At 39.4% G+C, this 20,315-nt stretch overlaps 1 protein-coding gene across 2 annotated transcripts in view; it reads right to left on the reverse strand.

Moving 5' to 3' along the window:
- The window catches only part of Dync2h1 (dynein cytoplasmic 2 heavy chain 1), a 204,942-nt gene that overhangs the window by 97,098 nt on the left and 87,529 nt on the right, over positions 1-20,315 (reverse strand). Inside the window, exons 58-66 of one of the 2 annotated variants that reach the window (XM_055615496.1) lie at positions 18,306-18,429; positions 17,501-17,622; positions 11,901-11,987; positions 10,615-10,741; positions 9,923-10,064; positions 9,060-9,169; positions 5,796-5,816; positions 4,750-4,848; positions 2,533-2,656 (exon numbers count right to left, since the gene is read on the reverse strand). In XM_055615496.1, the coding sequence (XP_055471471.1) occupies positions 2,533-2,656; positions 4,750-4,848; positions 5,796-5,816; positions 9,060-9,169; positions 9,923-10,064; positions 10,615-10,741; positions 11,901-11,987; positions 17,501-17,622; positions 18,306-18,429 (956 nt within the window). The remainder of the gene's footprint in view (positions 1-2,532; positions 2,657-4,749; positions 4,849-5,795; positions 5,817-9,059; positions 9,170-9,922; positions 10,065-10,614; positions 10,742-11,900; positions 11,988-17,500; positions 17,623-18,305; positions 18,430-20,315) is intronic. The other variant, XM_055615497.1, reaches the window with a different exon arrangement.

The following is a 20,315-nucleotide window of genomic DNA, read 5'->3' on the forward strand; positions in this document are numbered from 1 at the left end:
AATCAAGAATATACAATTTTAAGTAATTACAAAGATATCCATTATCCACAAAAAGAAAAGATGACATGTAATCCTGGGAAAAAATAATTGCAAACCATTTTAAAGACAACATCCAAAATTTATAAAGAATTCTAAGAAATGAATAGCAGAAAAGTAAATAACCCAACTAAAACTAGATAAGGACCTGGATAACATTTCAGCAAATAAGATGGTAAAATGGCCAACAAAGAATGGAGTATGCTCAGCATTGCTAATGCAAATGGAAACTACTGTATTGTCTCACAACTGTGTGGATGATTATTATTAGAAAATAAAGCACAAAAAAGAACCAGTCACTAAATGAGGACTGATGTCCTTTACAGAAAGGCTTACAAAAGTTCCCAAAGAAATTTAAGCAATAATTCTATGGCCAGGAATCCTCCACAAACAAACCATGTGATGGTTTGACTGTGAAATTTTAAAACAAAAATGGCTCACATGCGAAAATGTTGATTGTCAAGCTGCTTGGCTTTAGGGAAGAGACTGAATCAAAAGTTCTGATATAATCAGTGGATTCATCATGACGGGTTCCTAATGTCAAAGCTTTAGTGGAAGGCAGAAACTGGAAGGTGGGAACTCTTTAGCAACAGTGCAGGTCACTGGGACATACATGCTTAGAAGAACATATCTTTTACTTGGATATAACAAAAACCTGATTGGGATACACCATCTTGCAACACTATCTACACCCTCAAATGTTTACTACAGCATTATTTATTATAGCCAAGATAGTGGAAGAACATAAGGAAAACATCCTATATAAATATATAGTGGAATGCTTTTGGTCACAGTGAAAGGGATACTGCCTTTTGCTATTACATGAATGAGGGCATTAAGTTTAAAAATGAGCCAGATAAAACATGAAAAGTATTGAGCAATCTCACATATGATGAGATGTAACTAAAAGCACACAGCGTAGCAATTATTTGAGATGAGCAAGTCTACAAGGCCAATACAGAGTAAATAGAATTGCATCGTATTTGGAATTCTGAGGTCCTTTAGCTGTTCTTGACACATGAAGAAGATTAACACTATAAAAGGGTGGCTATATTAACCTGTCCTTTTACCGTCCATACCTTAAAAATATCACAGTGTTAATCATATTTAAATATTCACAATAAAATTGTTTTAGAAATGTACAGAATTTTAAAAATACATAATGGTAGCTGCCATGTAAACAGTAGTGTAATGGTTGAGCTTCACTGTCAAGTCTGTCAAATCAAGACATTTCCTAGTAAAGTAATAAAACAACCCTCTGCTACCTGCAGGGGGATTTCCAGGAAAGATCACAGGGCACTAATGCAATCGACAGCTCAGCCTAATGGTACATTAAAACTCAGATGTAGCACATAGAGAGCTCTGTCTCCAGGTGGGCTCCCTAGTAAGGGGAGAAGAGACAGTCTCTGACAGGAACTCAGCTGTCTGCTCCTTGATCACTTCTCCCTGGGGGGACCTAGGCAGCTCACAGAGAAAGAGGATCTAGGCAGTCCTGATGGGACCTGATAGGCTAGGGTCAGACAGGAGGGGAGGAGGACTTCTTCTATCAGTGGACTAGGGAGAGAGATAGGGGAGAAGAGGGAGGGAGGGTGAGACTGGGAGGATATGAGAGAGAAGATAACAATTGGGATACAAAGTGAATTAATTGTATATAATGATAAGAATTTAAAAAACTGTAAATAGAATACTAGAGGGTGGGAAAACTGGAAATGTGGGACCATGGTAAAGAAAGTGGGTCACGTGAATGGAGTACAATGGAATGTATCTGATCCTAGCTACTACCCCCTGCTTCCTGACCACATCACTGTTACTCCTCTGCTTCCTGATGACCTCACTGTTACTACCCCCTGCTTCCTGACCACCAGCCCTATTCTGCCCCAGCACCGTTCCTTCTAGGATACAATTCCTCACCACAGGCCCAGAAACAACACTGCCAGTTAAGGTAGACTGAGGCCTCTAAAAAACCATGAGTCAAAATAAATCTTGCATTGCTTAAGTTGATTTTCACAGGTATGTGTCATACCAACAGGAACACTACATAACAAGTCCATAAAGCTGTAGCTTATCACTACAGCATCAGAAGGACAAACTTGAGAGAGTTCTGGATTTACAGAACATTTCATAACGACAAAGATTCAAAATACTTAACGCAAGAGAGAGAAGACCAAAAGGAAAAGAAACTAAGTCAAAACTGATTTCAAGGTATTTCACTCAAGACAAGACTGAGATAACTAATGATTTTTAAAGTGATAAAGAATAACATCACACAACAAAAATGACAATTGATTTTCAAAATAAATAAATAAACCAAAAAAGCAAAATCTGTACAAATTTCAAGTCTACATGAAACATTTAGGAAAATTAACAAAGTGTAATGCATACAGAATTATTGAACACAGCAAAACATGAAAATGCTGGAGAGTAAGTTGTCATAGGACGTTTCCTGAGTCAGTGCATACTGACTCTCTGGCACTCTCCAGAAACTCAAAGGTTTACCTTGAGCAACCAGATCTCGCCTCAACAGCGGGTAAAGAACAGGTTCTACCCCATCCATTTCTTGTATAATGAGGGTTTTCCCAAAACGCACTGCCAACTCGAGAGCTGTGATAAAGTTACTGTCCTGTGTTAATTAAAAAAAAAAGCACATAATAGTTCCTTATGTCAGTGAAGGTCCTCATAAACAATGGAAGAACATACTAACAAATTACTCAAAGTTTTCAAAGTCTATTATCTACAGTATGAATTGAAATTATTCACAGTTATTTTCTAGTAGCAATAAATTATTTTAGTTGAATAAATTACCTTAATTTTTCATATTTTAAGTAAACATATAAAAAATAAGCCTTTAAGAATTATTTTGACAAGAAAATCCAAATAACACAAGCTCTTTCTTCTTTCCCTACCAAACTCTGCATTCCTAGTGTGAATTATAAAAATAATTTAAGGAGTAAATCTCTAGAACCTTCTAATCCTGCACACCTGGAACCAACCACGTACCAAGTGAACATCAAGTCTTCATGTCCACCAGACTACAAAAGCTTCCTATCAAGTTTCTACTGTATGTGCAAGTTGCTACAAAAATAAAATTCCAACCTCTATCTGCAATAAATGGCCACATATTCAAAAGAATTACTTCACTATGTTCCTTGTTTAAAAAGGCAAGATGAAAACTTCCTGTAAATTTGTCTTTATAAGAAAGGATTTATAACTGGGAAAAGAATATTAGGTAAGATTTTATAATCAATCAAGAATGTTGAGAATTCCTGTCTAGCAAAAGAGTAGTTTTAAACATTGTTCTAGGGCTCTAGGTGGGAGGAAAACAAATGTATCATGGGTAAATGAAGATAAATTACAATGACCCACTGCCTACCAATCAGCCAACAGCAGAGCACCTGTACAAAAGCAATTCCAAACAACCACCACAACACTCAAGTTCTTGACTGACCACTGACAGCCTTAATACTGACACAGCATCACAGCACAGAGCACATACTATGGCAGCTCTGGAGGACACAAATGCACAGGGGGAGCAGCTGCCTATAAGCACAGCACACTGACAGCATGCAGTTCCTGCTGCCTGAGTAGGCTTGTGGTTTATAGACTCACTGTGCTGCATTTTATCAATAGTTGTGCAAAGTATTCCTTCTACCTATTAAAAAGTAAGACACAACTAACTGCAAGCTAGACATGTCCAGAAGTGTCCTGACTGCCACTTCCAGGCCGGCATTGCCTCAGCTGGGATGTTCTTCAATACTGCTGCTCCTTGCCTTTACCTACCTACCTATTCGTTTGCTTGCTTGTTTGTTTTGACCATTTATGCTTTTTCTGTGCCCATCCCTTTTCAGAAGGGTTATGTACATACCATGCACTGCTCTTATCCCCAGCATGGTGTTCAGTACAATGACCTGCTGCACAGCCCCGTAGCCTGGCAGCCAGGGGCTTTAGAGCAGCGAGGCGTGCAGTGGGCCATGTTAGATGTAGGATGTACTCTCCAATGTTCATACTGGAGAACTGCTTGAGAACGCAGCTGTCAAGTCATATCCCAATCAGTACATAACACAAGACATGACCTGATTTTCAGCAATTCTTACCACATGCAAATCAGATAGACACTTCTGGAGGAAATGTAAAATTTGGAGGTAATTTTTCCAATACCTTAAGAATATCTATAAAAATTAATCAACTGTTGATCCTTACAAACAATAATTTCCTTAGTAAGGTAAACTGAGCAGTGAGGGTTCACTGCCCAAGCACCGCAACCACAGCTTACTGGCCAAAAATGTCCTCTCTTAGGGCATGTTAAACTCCTAGTTGAGTATAGGAACAGGAAACGAGAGACACAGAAAACATAGAGAACAGAAGTAGCTGTAAGATCAGGAGGCCTCTTCATTCTCAAAACTAGGCTTAAGTATGCAGTTGCATCTGGCATGGTGTAGATGTCTGTTTCTTTAGCCACCTGTGTGAAGAGGAGGCGCTCTATCTACTCACTGTTAAAACTCACAGTGCTCACAGGGGTCACAGCTCCAAAAAGAAAGTCTTTGTCGCTGTGCTAGAAATGATAAAGCTGAAGCCAGGAGGGTTATCCTTCTTCCTCCAGATCCCCACAGGGAAAGCTGCAGCCAGCTCATTCTGCATGTCTTCTCATTATAGACCCCAACCTGTATTCACTGCTGGTTATCCAAAGTCAGGACCTAAATTCTATACAGTACCTACCTGCTGGTTAATAACTTCCAAACGTGAGTCCTTCAGATGTGTCTTCAACCACTCGGTTGCCTGAGAAGATGGGTCTATCAGAAATGGGCACACGCGACTCTAGTGGGGGGAAAAAAACAACAGTTTTTTAATGGTAATTTTGTATTTAAATAGACATAAACTTCTAAAAGCTGTAAATCAAGTGCAAAATGAGATTTTCTGTGTCTCTGTAGACTGCAACTCTATTAAGTACAAGGTGGAGTAGCAGAGGCGGCTTGAATTTGCACGGAAAGCCGCTTAGGTAAATCACTAGGAACATGTAGTAAATAACTAAACTACAGTAAGTGAACATGCTCTGCACATTTCCGTAAAGGAAAGCTGAACTGGCTTCCCATGAGGACCTAAAGGCCTAGCAGCTCATTTATGCAGAATGTCAAACCCCTGAAGCTGCCTTCCAACAGCACTGAGCAGGCGAAAAGAAGCAACGCACAAATACAAAGTATATATTACCTATATGATGTTTTTAATCATCATTATCTAGTAAATATATTTAAACAACTAACTGATTTTTCTTAATTTTCCCACTTACTTGAAGAATAACGCAATTGCTATAGTGATAAGGGAGCACACACAAGAGTCATCAGGACACTGAGAACGAGACTGTGTGCAGCGAGAACACACCGGAAACTTCAGCGGCATATCAGGGGAAGGGGACGGCAGGAACTAACAAAACAGTTTCTGTCACAAACACTGTTCAGGATTTGGAGATACTAAACAGAAGGTGGACTTTGAACAGCTCTACTGTGATGTACAGGTTCTCCACAGACAAGAAACTCCTCCCACTGCACGTTCCCATCAGGCACCAGTGTCTAGAGGTCATTCTTACTGTTCCATTGTACAAATGCACAGCTCCTGGCAAAGTGACATGTCTAGTAAACAGCCTCTTCGGTGTTACTGTGGGTCTAGACCTGGTTTTATGCTAATGACAACAACAAAAACTTCACTTGTAGTATATTCTCTTATACACTCTAAGTCACTACTTTTAAAATTGAAAAAAAAAATCTTACCCATGACTCCAAACCAATGATCTGATGCAGTCAGAAAAAGAAAAAAAAAAAAAAAAAGGTGATATTTTTAAGCCTCTCATTTAAGCAAGTATGGGTAACAAATCGTATTAAGAGAAATTTAGACAAAATTTCTAAGGTACATTCCAACCATGACAAAATGTAGCTAAAATTCACACTCAACATACTGTAAGAGATTAAAAATGATAAGCTTCCATTCACCTATTCATTCACGAACCATGCTGGGTAACAACCAAGGGAATACAGACAAGAAGCACAGAAATGAGGAAGGTGTATTTCTTGACCTTCCATGACTTCACGTCCAAATAAAAAGCAGAAATAAAAACTGCATGATTAGGAGGCACATAAGACAACACAGGAGACATATGGAGTTGGGGTAGGAAAAGTCAAATTAAATTAAGTCAGAGATTGTCTAGGTATAGAGGGTAATCCCACAAAAGAAAAGAAGATGAAGAGGTTGAAGTGTCTGGAAAACTCCAGCAGTCCGGTAGAGCTGGGTTTGGAAAGTGTGGGCAGAGACTATGCATTTAACACAGAAGAAGGAGAATTAGTGAGCACTGCCAGATCAGGAAGAAATTTGTTTATGCCATGTAATGAAAATTTCAAGATGCAGGGAATAGAAAGTCATGGGCATACACCAACGGAAGCAAAGTGATGACAGATCCAAGGAAACGAGAAACACAAAGGGGAAGGTGCCGGCTAGGTACTAGAAGGGAATGTGAATAAGCATGATGGTTCCAGGGATATCCAGAGATGCATTAAGTTAGACTGCAGAACAATTAACTGAACAATGAAGGAGATGGCAACAAAAAGTCACAGATTTGTACCCAAAATTACTGGACTAAGATGATGCTACCTCCCACAAGAAAAATAAGATGAGCAGGTCATGAGGATGCAGAGGTTTATAATGGAGAGCTGCCTGGCCTGCCCTGCATGACACACTCAAGGTTTCTGAGAGTCACAGTCACAGACACACACACACACACACACACACACACACATCACCAGCCACTGACATTCTGGTGACTCATAGGCTGGGGAGTGGGGAGAGGAGGGATGGATACAAGCTCTGAAATTTGTCAATAAGAAGTCAATAAAAGCCAATGTTAATGAAAGGTAGAGACACGCTCTCTGTGATCAAATCCATTTACTCCATAAGATAGCGAGAAAAGCCAGAATGTTGACTTGAGCCTATTCATAACACTACTTGTGAAGTAAAGTAAGGAAGACCAGGAGATCAAGGTCACCCTCAGCCACAAAGCAAGTTCAAGGCCATCCTGGACAACACAATATGCAGTGGTCAGTCCTTCAATTAATTTCATAAACCTCACCTAGTATGTCCACAGAAGATGTTACTAAGTATCACATGGACTTTCTGATCACACATTTGACCATAACCTATATCAGACCTAACCTACCTTAGACTTGAGATACAATGTTGACTATAATGGCAAACTAATTCTTATTTACTTTCCAAGTGCTATTTTTTGGAAGGGGTACACTGGAAGTGTATCTAAAACATTCTGGCAATATTAAATGAAATTTAACTATAAGTTTATTATTAAAATTAAGCTCAAGGGCAATTTCCTAAAGTGATTATGAAACTTAGTTCTGAAGACAGTTGTTTTTTCAGTTATTAGCAGAAAAAAAAGTCATAAATATGTTTTCTACAGGCTTAGCCCCACCGTCACCCATTCTTAGAAAATCATTTTTAGAACATCAAGGCTTTTGCAGGGATTGTTGATGGCTTGTTTCGCCTTGGGTTTTTGAGACACAGTCTCACTATGTATTTGCAGCCTTGAACTTAAAATCCTCCTGCTTTGTCCTCTCAGGCTAGGACTGCATGACTGTGCCGCCACATCAGGCTTAACATTTGAAAATTATTACTTTCCTTGACTACTACAATGGATGAAGGAATGAGCCGAAACCTTGAAGACTAAGTATGGCAAGTATGACAAAAGCACACAGGTGCAGGGCGGCAGAAAACAACATAGGGCAACATCCTGACAAAGCAGCCGGGAGTCCCGGTGTTTACTCCAGGGTAGGAGAACATAAATACTGTTTAAAAAGTAAATAGAAAAACAGTAAAATAATATTAAATTAAAAACTATTTAACTTGTAGTCAGCAATTTCTTCTAGGCAACATAATGGTATACTGAACGAAATTATGGACAGTTACAAGATTAAAGAAATAAACAGAACCCAAACCAAGAATATATCATTTACTGTAACACACACATATGCACACACACACTTGTGGAGGAGGTAAGAAGCTAAGATAGAGAAAATAAAAATATCAATACTCAGGAAGAAAGGTTTCAGAAATGAGAGAGAATAATAGTATTATAAAGTATAAGTTATTGAGACAGAAAATAAATTCCTATCACTTAGAATTAAAGTAAGTATGCACTGGGGGCAGCAAGAACAGCTGAGCTGGTGACCGCACTGGACCCCAAGCCTGACCACAGGAGGGAAGGGGATGGGTTGCCCGCGTGATGTCTTCTGACCTTAGTTATACTTATTCACATACACGCAAGAAACAAATGTAAAAAAACTGTGAAAGCTACACCAAATCAATGACAAAATCAAATTTCATTTAAAGTTTATATTTTATCAACTCACAATTAAAACAAAAAGGCAAAAAAGTAAGAAGGGAACCAGTGGGGAGGTTGTGGGGATTGTGGTGAGAGAGAAAGGCTAAGGAAAAAGAGTAAATAAAATGGCTTAAGCACATATATGAAGCTGTCACTGAATAATGTAACACATTGCTTAGACTATGACGTTTGTAACCATGGCTTTAAATGTGGCTTTTACATTTACTGCCTAGAAAGTATTTTCAACTATAAGAAAATACATACTACATGAAACAGTTTCCAAATTATACATATGTTCATTTCTAACTTGTAACCCAAAACTTACTTTCTCATTTCAGAATTTTGTTTGGTAAATTAAATTGAAATACAAAATTTATGAAAGAAATAGAGCATGAGATGAACCGGTGTTCTTTATAATATAACTATTACTATTAGTTCAATTTTGGGTATTTTATCATCAAAAAAGCCATCTTAGCTTGCACTTTTATATTAAATTGAAAAATAAATTAAACTGAACAGTAGACAAGCAACTTTAATTACCAACATATGTGTCATTTTATTTAACTAAACAACAGAATAGCTGCAAGAGCTACTGCACGTTCACAGTGCAGGGTCACCTTTTAAGTATAGCGGGGACAATCTTATCAGTTACCTGTAAGATCACAAGGGCATTCTCTATGGACAGGTCATCGGAAGGAAGGCCTTCACTCTTCCAGATCAATTGCTCACTTTCAGTACAGAGAAATCGCCTTAGATCAAATTCTGAAAAGCAAAAGGCATCAAGCAGTCACTGCAGCAATCAGCACTTGATAGACTAGCACAAAATGCCCGGGGCAGGCCTTGCCTGACACCCAGGCCTGGGCACTACAACATTATCCTGGGGGAAAGGAGGCTTCTTGAACAGTAAAATGAGCAGAACCCTTTTTTGCTGTTGTTTTGTTGTTTTGCTTTTTCATTTTCATTTACGGTTTCAGTTTTTCAAGACAGAGTTTCTTTGTGTATCTGTGTAGCTTACGGCTGTCCTGGATTCACTTTGCGACCAGGCTGGCCTCAAACGCACAGAGATCCACCTGCCTCTGCCTCCCTGAGTGCTAGGATTACAGGTGTGTACTACCACACCTGGCATAAGCAGTACTCTTAATTAATTAATCCAAGTGAATGTTTCACAGTCACAATAATTTGTGAAAACAAAAAAATTCACAAGAAAATTTAGAGTCTCACATTTCATTTTAGCATGTGAAATTAATGTAAAAAAATATATATTTAGCTACCTTCATGCAAAATTAAAAGTAATTCAGAGGGAGGTTTCTCATATGGATGTAGGAGTAGAAAACTTATAATAATGAAGCAATTTACAAAATACAAACCCATGAGACTTGGCAAATCTGAAGTAGTCATCGTAACCTCAGTCACATACAGAAAAAAAAATCCCACTGAAAAGAAGTAAAGTGACCAGAAGCGGAAGGGCCATTTCGGCATAATGAGATTTCAAGTTTACAATAACGCAATACAAACTCTCTAGACCAGCTGCCTTGGTCCACTCGTCCAGACAGCTCTTTCTGAGGCCTTCAGGAGCAGCGGAGAGGTAGGTTATGAATGCAGCCGCCAGCTGAGCTCTTTTGGGGAGGGTGGCTAACTCTTCTGATATCTCTGCAACCTGGAAGAAGACAGTGCGTGTGGGTGCAGCCCCGCAGAAGACAGCACAGCTGCTCGCTCAGGACCACAATTCGGCAGTGCCTCACAAATGTTCAAACTAACAGTAAGAACTCAGTTTTTAAACATGTAAGAAACAAGATATTTCCATAAATAAACATATTTTGCTATATGTATCTTCCCCCTACAATTAAATAAAAATTTTACAGAAACAAAAGTTACTAATGTTGAAATCATGGAACATATCAATAAGAAACAAATGATGAACAGTACTAAATATTAACCTTCTTCTTGTGGTAAAGGTAAATTCCCTCAGATCATCGCTCACCCTGTTCTTCTTATCAACACGGTGAGCCAAGGGTAAATATGTTATTTTCCTGAAGCGTGTTCATAAAAACACACTTTATCACTTTACTTACTGACTGACCGATGACATCTAGACTGTCAAAGGTCAGCTATAAACTAATGGATATTTTTCCTTTTCTCTTTCTGTTTTTTAAACATTAATTACATGACAAGTTTTCCGTGTTTTGTGGCTCTTCTCCTAAACAAACCTGTGTATTCCATCTCCTGTGCTCTCTGTCCAGCTGACTAATGAGAACCTCTGCAGCTTTGATGGTCTCCTGCGCCTTGCTGACTTCAGCTTCAAGTTTGGCAGCTTCTGAAGTTCTGCTCTGAAATCTAAGGAAACATTAACATATAATTAGAAACAAAATATTTAATCCACTTATCCATGGGAAATACTGATTACATATGTGTATGAAATACATTAATAAGATAGACAGGTATACAAACATTCCACTTAAAGCCTTTCATTTTTGCTCTAGTAGAGTTCAGTGGTAGACCATGACTCATCCAAACACACAGTCCTAGGATCCATCATCTAAACAAAAAATCAACACAGTATCTTATTCTATATGTGCAAAGACTAGACAGAGACTCAATAGCCAACATTTGTACACACTTCTCAAAATGTTTACTCAAGGCCTTGACCCTAGGAATTAGCTAACTATACGTGTTAGAATTTTTTTTATTCTAGTTGCACAAACCTATCTGATAGCATGTGAACCCTTTATATGATGATAACATATCAAATCTTTGGAATTTTCTTGAGAATTTTCTACCTACTGTCTTCTCGCCTGATTTCTTGGCCTAATCCTTTCAAACATCTACCTGCCAAACAGAAATATCTCGTCCATTGTGCATCATCTGTCACCTAACATCTACTTACCAAATTTTAACAGTGCATATGTCTGAATATGCATAAGTGTATGATGTATGCCTGTGTGCACTGTGCAGGTATGTTCATCTATGCAAGAACATGTGGAGGCTAGAGGTCAATGCTGAAAAGTCTTCCACAACCACTTCCCCACATACCCATAACAAAAAGAAAATATGATACACAATTTCTAAAACACCAGTTTTATAATTTTTTTCAGTTTTTCTTAGCACATAGAGGACTCTGGTTTTGACCCCTAGTACCACAAAGGGGGAAAAAAAAAACTTGTAGAAAAGTACTACTGTTAATTATTTTGGCTTTGTTTTTTCATTTTGTTTTTCACCCAGGTCTTGTATAGCCCAGGCTCCCCTCTAACTAGTCATGTAGCCCAGGATCATCTTAGACTCCTGATCCTCTGCTTCCTTGTCCTAAGCACTGGCCACAGGCATGATTCATCACATAGCTAAGTAAGAAGAGTATCTCAACTACTCTATAACTCAGGTCTATACTCAGGTCTCAACCTAAGAGTGATGTGACAAGAGGACAAAACAACAGTTACAACTAGGATGTGAAAACCTTTCAAATAAGCTTAGGTGTGCTGCAGTTTCAAGCCAAACTTACTTTTCTTTGAGTTCTGACACTTTTTGACCAACAGAGTTAAGAAGATCTTCTAGTTTCCTTTTCCTGTCTTCAGTTTTCTTCAAATTCCTGTAGTATGATTCAATGTTAGATGGCATTCTATTTTAGATTCCAACGTTAAAGCAGCATTTTAAGGAATGATATTGCAGTAAATGGGACAGAACTACCACAGGTCAGTACTATAACACTTCTGTATAGATATATGAAGCAATGCCAAAACTAAAAGTGAATCCTTTGATATAACTCATATTGCTTCTTGGAATTTGTATTTTAAAAGACTTGCGAATTTAGACTTTTAAATAAAAACATATAAAATGATGTGAGGGAAATAAATATGGACATCCTGCATATATGATAAAGGTAATCTTAAAACTATGGCAAAGGAAATTTTTCAATAAAATTTGGAAAATAGGTACTGACAGGACAGAATAAAAACAAACCAGCAAACAAAAACCTGAGATGTCTGTGGAAAAGTATGGTAAAATAAACAGAATTCCAATTGCTTAGAAGGTAGACAGCATCTGTCTCTGAAAGTAACAGAAAATCAAGAGACACAAATGTCCGGAAGTTGGTGAGATGCACTGAAGAGTTAGATCTCAAACTCCATCCCTCCCCTGAAACAGACTTTAAACCCACCCAAAATTCAACACTTGTAGCTGCCAATCCACCCAACCCTCTCTAGCCCCACTGACACCATACAGACAAGATATGGCACTTCTTTATGGGAAAAGTGAATGTCTTTTTCACTCTAAAAGGCATCCCCAAACATTGGAGCTGTCCTTACCTGGCCAGTCTACACCTCAACACCGAATCCGCACACTAGCAGCAAGGAAACACAACCACACACCAGTGGTTTCCATGACGGCATGCTGATTGCTCAAAGGCAAGGACTTGTCGTGTCCAGAAGGCTTCTTAACCAGAACCAAAACAAAGCCAATGAACATGTAATTACAGGAGGAAGTATACCCTCAGGTGGATAGAGAGAATGTTAGAGAAAAAAACAAGTGGAATTGAAGAGACTTACAGGGCACTCACTGGAAATACAACCAGGACGGTGTTGCAATGGGAAGAAACCTGCTAGAGCACAGGAGTGCAGGCACGGAAAGCAGGCAGGTGCGCTGTACGCACTACAAGCAGAGTCCCTGGACCAAGGGTCTTCCCATGGGAGACCTTCCCCTATTTTGCACAAGGTGTCACTGTTGTTAACAGAACCCTGAAATTATTAAGAGCAGATAGAAGAGAAGACGAGACTACCACCAGACTACTAGAAGTTTCTGATCACGAAGATGAAGCCAGTCCTTCCTTCTGAAAAGAGCACTTTCTTTTTGTAGAAGCATGGCAGAGCCTCAACTTCATTCTGGTGTGTGCCACGTGGGGAGGGGAGATCATTTATCCATCTAAGCATGACAGCAAAAGGAAAGCAAGGGAGGACAGCATCTCCTGGGGTTTTCCTTAAAATAAGCACAACTTTAAAAAAATGAAAAGTTCACCAGAAAAAAAATTCAAACATACCATCCTGTCTTGAATTAAAATTAGAACTACAGTTAGGACTGAAATCTAAATGAGCAGTTCATTTACAGATAAATTAAAAGTGTCAAAATCTGGAAGAGCTTCACGGAAGAATGCAACAACCCCCTTAGAAACAAACTACTTTAGGACTTGCTAAATATAGTGAAACATGACATAGATTTTCATGAGTGATGGCTGCACAGTATAGTACAGCTCAGTTTAGTGACAGGTGCAAAAGGAAACTATTAAAGGATTAATAAACATCTCCAGAACCAACATGTGCACTGAGTGTATGCTACCCAAAACTGTAGAGGCTCACAACCCCAGAAGCAGGGTCCTAAAAGCTTCTAAAGAGAAAAAGTACCAAAAAAGCGAAACAAACAGCACTACTTTCCCAAGAACAAGGCTGCACTCTGGAAGCCAGCAGAAATGGGGTCCACTTTGAAAACGGGATTCTGCACCAGCAGAAATGGGGTTCTTGACCTTCAGTGTATGCACGCAAATCATCTAAAGACTCAGTGCAAAAAGACTACAAGCAAAAAAGGCCTTAAGCATATATCACTATGCATCTGAAAGAGTGAAAAGACCAGGATGCTGCTGAAGCTTCTGGCACAGAGATCACATGATGGAATAAGTTCATCAAATCACTATATATATGTCACTCCAATGCTGAAAACATACAATAATAGGATATGTATGTGCAAGAACTCAAAAAACTTTCTGTCTCATGTATATTTTCATAAAAAATAATTCAAAAAAAGCAAAGAACTGAAAAATTTCATAATAAAATGATAGAACATACAAAAAAGACAGAGGAATTACCCAGAACAATGATGGCAAAAAGTTCTGAGATAACAGCTTTAGGCAAGAGCCTGGAGTTCTGATCCAGAATAATATTAACACTAAGGAAAAAAGAAAACAATGAGATCACCAATTACGCTTCCAGGTTTGTGCTGACAGACCACAGATAAAGCCATAGCATATGAGCAGGAAGGGATGATCCATTTTCTTAATCATCTATTCATTCATTTGTTTATTCATCAATTCATTCATTTATTAATTATTCTCTCATATATTACATTCTGACCTCAGTTTCCCCTCCCTCTCCTCCTCACAGTGTCCCCAACCTTCCCTCTCACCCAGATCCACTCCTCCATCTCCCTTCACAAAAGAGCAGGCTTCCCTTGGATACAACCAAATATAGCAGAACACATTACAGTAAGACCAGGCACATAACCTCACATCAAGGTTGGATGAGGCAACCCAGTATGAGCAAAAGGGTCCTAAAAGCAAGCAAGAGTCAGAGACATCTTCTATTCCCACTGTTAGGAGTCCAACAAGAACATCAAGCTATACAACCTTAACGTATATGCAGTGGAGCGAGGTCAGAGCCATACAGGCTCCCTGATTGACAGTTCAGTCTCTGTGAGCACCTATGGGTCCTGCTTAGTTGATTCTATGTACCTTCTATGGTGCCCTTGTCCCGCTACTGGCTCCTACAATCAATCCTTCCTCCCCCTCTTCCGTGAGATTCTCTGCCTAATGTTTGGCTGTGGGTCTCTTGCATTTGCTCCTATCAGTTGCTAGATGAAGCTTCTCTGATACTAGGCTTTGGTCTATGAGTGTAGCAGAATATCATCAGGAATTGTTTTACTGACTTTTTTTTTTCCAGTCGTGGTTTGGTCTATCCTAGGACTCTGGGCTATCCAGACTCTGGTTCCTGGTCCTCCAGGTAGTACCATGTGTGGGCTCCCTCTTGAGTGGCATGGCTCTCAAGTTAGACCAGTCACTGGCTAGCCACTACCTCAAGTTCCCTGCTACCTTTACCCCAGTACATCTTGCAGATAGGACAAATTGTAGGTGAAAGGTTCTGTTGCTGGGTTTGTGTCCCAGTCCCTCCACTGTAAGCCTTGCCTGGTCACAGAAGATGGCTCCATATCCCCAACACTAGGAGTCTTTGCAAGGGTCACTATTGTAGAGTCCAAGGAGGTTCCGTTGCACTAGGTTTCCACCTTCTACAAATAACCCCTTCTCCAGTTGTCTCTCCCAGGACTCTCTTCTTCCAACCCCAACCTGATCTCTCCCATTCTCATCCCTACTGTGCTAAGTCAACTCTTGAAAGCTATTCTACCCCTCTGTTGGCTTTTCCTTGTTACTTGCCCTTTATGGGTCTATAGACTGTAGCATGTTTAGCCTTTCCTTTATAGCTAATATCCATTTATAACTGAGTACATATCATGTTTGTCTTTCTGGGTTACCTCACTCTGGGTGATTTTTTTTTTTTTTTAGTTCCACCCATTTGCCTGAAAATTTTATGGTGTCATTTTTTTTTAACAGCTGAATAATACTATTGTATAAAGGCACCACGTTTTCTTTATCTATTCTTCAGTCCAGGGGCATCTAGATTGTTTCCAGATTCTGGCTACTATTAATAAAGCTGCTCTGAATATAGTTGAGCAAGTGTCCTTATGGTATGGTGGAGCGTCCTTTGTGTATATGTCAAGGAGTGGTATAGCTGGGTCTGTAAATAGATTAATTCCCAATTTTCTGGAAAACCACAATACTGATTCCCAAAGTAGCAGTACAAGTTTGCACTCTCACTAGCAACAGAGGAGTTTTCCCATTGCTCCACACCTCACCACCATGAGTTGTTACTTGTGTTTTTGATCTTAGCCATTCTGACAGGTGTAAGATGGAATCTCAGAGTCATTTTGGTCCGCATTTCCCTGATGTTGAACATTTGCTTAAATGTTTCTCAGCCATTTGAGATTCCTCTGTTGAGAATTGTCTGTTTAGATCTATAACCCATTTTTCAATTGAATTATCTGGCTTGTTTATGTCTAGTTTCTTGAGTTCTTTATATATTTTGGATAGTAGTCATTTGCCAGATATGGATTAAATGAAAATCTTTTCCCATTAGGTAGGCTGCCATTTTGTTTTATTGATGGTGTCCTTTGCCTTACAGAAACTATTCAATTTTATGAGGTCCCATTTATTAACTGTCAATATTAGCACCTGTGCTACTGGTGTTCTGTTCAAGAAGTTTTGTAAAAAAGAAAACAAATGGTGCTGGTATAACTGGATCTTGGCATGTAGAAGAATACAAATAGATCCATGTCTATCACTCTGAACAAAACTCAAGTCCAAGTGGATCAAAGACCTCAACATAAACCAGACACACTAAACCTGACAGAAGAGAATGTGGGAAAAGGATGCCCATTTTCAAAGTGAGGTCAGCTGTTACTGTGAAGAATCATACAGCGAGCAGAAGCAACTCTCAGGGGGAAAAGGGATGCAGCACAGCGGTGGAGCTTTGGTCTTAGCAAGCCCAAGATTTGGGGTTTAATCTCCACTAAGTCAAGAAAGGGGGTACAAAAAAGATATGGAAGACAGAAAATAAACTCATAAAACACATGTCCCAACTATAATAATAATAATAATAATAATAATAATAATAATAATAATAATAAACAGCCAAAATGACTTAATACAAAATTTTTATATAATTAATATTTAAAAACAAATCGAATTTTTCACTAGAATGGGTTTTCTAGGTAATATCCAAAGTTAATGACACATGCAATAAACCTCTTGGCTTGCATTTAGAATAAATGAAATAAATAGAATGTGGGGCTAATAACAATAGCAAAGTGCATCTCCAATCTCCAAGGCTAAGTAGGTGACTATTCTTCTTACCTGCTCAGATGCTATTTGAGGAAACACATCTTAAATAATTCCCAGATAGCCAATGCAGAAGTAACATTACACATGTTCTAAATGCTAAGCCATTCTTTTTCCACGTTGGCTCTTCTGGACAAACACCTACTTGTTCAACCCAGACATAGGAGACACTAGTGGCTTCTGCCATCCGTCCTCAAGCTGGCTGTTTTGTGGATCCGTTAGGTTCTTACCTTGGGATTTCACTAACTCATCTGTAAGTTTACTTTGTCAGCTGCCATTTTGAGGTCGGGGCAAAACAAACACCTCAAACCAAAATAACCATGAACAATATAATACATGCATCAAACTGATGGCAATGCAGGTCAGACCATCTTACTTGGTGTTTTACTTACGACTCTAATCCTGACTGCTCCGTTTCCAGAGGCTGGATCCGTTCCAAGACATGGGAGTACTGTACGTTAGCCTTAACCCAAGCAGCCAAAGGAGCAGCTGCAGTGCTGGCACGCTTAGCATTCTGAAACAACAACAAAAAAAAATCATTACAAGGTATCCGTACCTGACTTAACATTGAATACACATAAAGATAATGTCAATATTTTATCTAGGCATTTATTTAAAAATTTTACTTAAGCTTTTGATTGATGGTTTAAACTATAGTAAACTGTTTTTATTAAAAGAAATAAGTATTTCTGAACTCACTTGCAGTTTAAAGTTAAAATTTTTAAAGTACATGTGATCATTTAGAATGCACATGACTGTTCTGTCTCCTTGATAAAGAATACACATGCCATTTTCCCCTCTATATGTGATAAGCTTTTATTAAATGAGAGTAATTTTAAAAAGCATTGTTATTTTTGTCAAAGAAGACTTAACATTTAAATAAAGAATTTAAAAAGTGTCAGAATAATTGAAGTTAAACTTTATTGAAATTTGATGTATGTTTGCAGAAACAGATGCCCATTGCTGCAGACATACCCAGAAGAAGAAAAAGCAATGAGGAATTATGAGGGGGAAAAAAAAGAAAGAAAAGGAAAGCATAAGAAGACAATAAACTCTAGATTCAAAGCCCATGGAGGATAGCAGACCTTAAAACTTTGTTTTTTCCTTAATATTAGCTTTTAGACAACCGAGACAAATGGTAATGACAAAGTATCCCAAAGTAAAAAGCTGTTTACATAGAGTGAAAAACAAAACTACCTTTGGATCGAAAGAGGCTTTGTTTTTGAAGAGAATGTCCTCCACACTCTCCCGTATCTCCTTCGGGATGTTCCGGGCATCAAAAGTTGCAATGTCTTCTCTCACACCCCTTTTAGCAAGGAAGCTAGAAAGAAGGCACAATAACTCAAATATGGCTACTAAAAATTGTTCTTCCTAAATAAATGTGATGTCGATAGTACTTAAAGCCAATTAGTTAACAACAGAGGATATGAAGATTCAACATAGAGCTAGTAACTATTATGCTTTAATGAACAAGAAACCTACGGTTTAGGAGCATGAAGCAAGCTTTCTGCCATCCTGTGACAAGCCGGCCAGCACATGGACTGTGACAATCACACTGTCTAGACAGCCACTCTCCCTGCTGTCAAGTATTGCACGTTTCTCATCCTAACCCCTATCTCCAGAAGTAAAAAGAACTCCTTATCATCAATATGGTTATCAACTACATAAACCCCAGCACCAATGTTCTGTGAAAGACTTGAAGCTAAGTGGCTCCATGTTAATTCTCTCCGCTTCTAGTTTATGTCTTGTTTTATTCTAATTCACTCACTCCTCCCGTAGCCTCTCTCCCTTACTTCTGCTGTTTACTACCCTTTTTCTCTCACCCACTCTTTCTCCAAAACATCCCCAAAGTACAAGACTCTCACAATAGTGATTATAATTTCTTCATCAGTAACTTACAGTGAAATCACAATGTTTATCTACTATATAAGGATTAAATAAGTTACTAAATTTAGTGGTCATTCTTAAAGATTCTCAGGCACTCCTCTTCCTCAGTTAACCCTTTGAATAATCAACTGGAGAGAAAAAATACTTACATTTTTATATTATCACACATACCTTGACATTTCAGGACAGCCTCTGTGTCAGGCTTTCATAGCTACAGCAGCTGCAGCAATCAAAGAAGCCAAAGCTGCCAGAGCAGAGGGATGGTGGCGGCGATACTACCCCAAGCTGCAGTACTGCCTAAGCTGCAGCAGGCCATCTCAAGAATTGGCAGGCCACCACCAAGCCCAAGAAGCCTGTCATCCCAAACTGTCCCGATTCCCCCCCAAGCCCTGATGATCCCCTGTTGCCTGACCCTCCAGCACTAGCAAATCCAAGTGGCCCTCTGCCACCCCAGTCCTGTGACCCACTGGCCCCCTGCTGTGGCAGTCCTCTGATCCTCCATATACCCTAACCCAAGAGCTATGCCTAGCTCTTGAGCAGCAGGCCACTAAAACTACAAGTGGCTAGCTGTCCTCCTTCCACTCCTGGGGTTGTAGAGACTGTAGACAAAATGGCGGCTCCTGTCAGCAACAATGTGGGAGCTGTCCATGGTGACTTTCCTGCCTCAGCCTCCTGCTGTGGGAGCCTGTACCTTTCCTGCCTCAGAACACCTGCTGACACCATGCGAGCTGTCCATGATGACGACAACCTTTCCTGCTCCAGCCTACTGCCTTCACAGTTGATTGTTTGTAAATTCTGAACTTTTTGCGTACTTTATAACCCCTCAAGGCTGAAAAGTGGCCAAAGCCCCTGCCTGAGAAAGCTCCAGCAGCCTTCTCCCCAACTCCTGTCATCTCCAGCTCCTTAGTAGGATTCATACCAGATTATGCTAATTTGAAGTGAAAAGTATGGACAAAAACCCACCAATCCCTGAGCAGGAAAACTGACAAATCCCTGAACAGAAAATCCCCACCAATCCCTGAGCTCCCTAAGCTCAGGGATGCTCCCTAATACTTGGTCTGGAAATCCCTTCCCTAGAAAGCTCTGCCCCCTAAGAAACCCTATATAAAGTCTGTCCACTTCCCTGCTGCCTTCTCCCGGGAAGAGAGGTGGTCACACCTGTATTCATCCCTGAAATAAACTTCCTTTAAGAGATGTACTGCCTGGTGTGACTCTCTCATTATAGAAGCAATGAAGAAGAGAGTAATGAAGTGAAGGAGTGGCATTCAGGCTCCTAAGCATCTCAGTTCATCAACAGTTGGGGCAACCATCTCCGAGGAG

The sequence above is a fragment of the Psammomys obesus genome, unplaced genomic scaffold (assembly GCF_907164565.1).
Source record: "Psammomys obesus unplaced genomic scaffold, mPsaObe1.curated_primary_1811, whole genome shotgun sequence".
In the NCBI taxonomy this organism is placed as follows: Eukaryota; Metazoa; Chordata; class Mammalia; order Rodentia; family Muridae; genus Psammomys; species Psammomys obesus.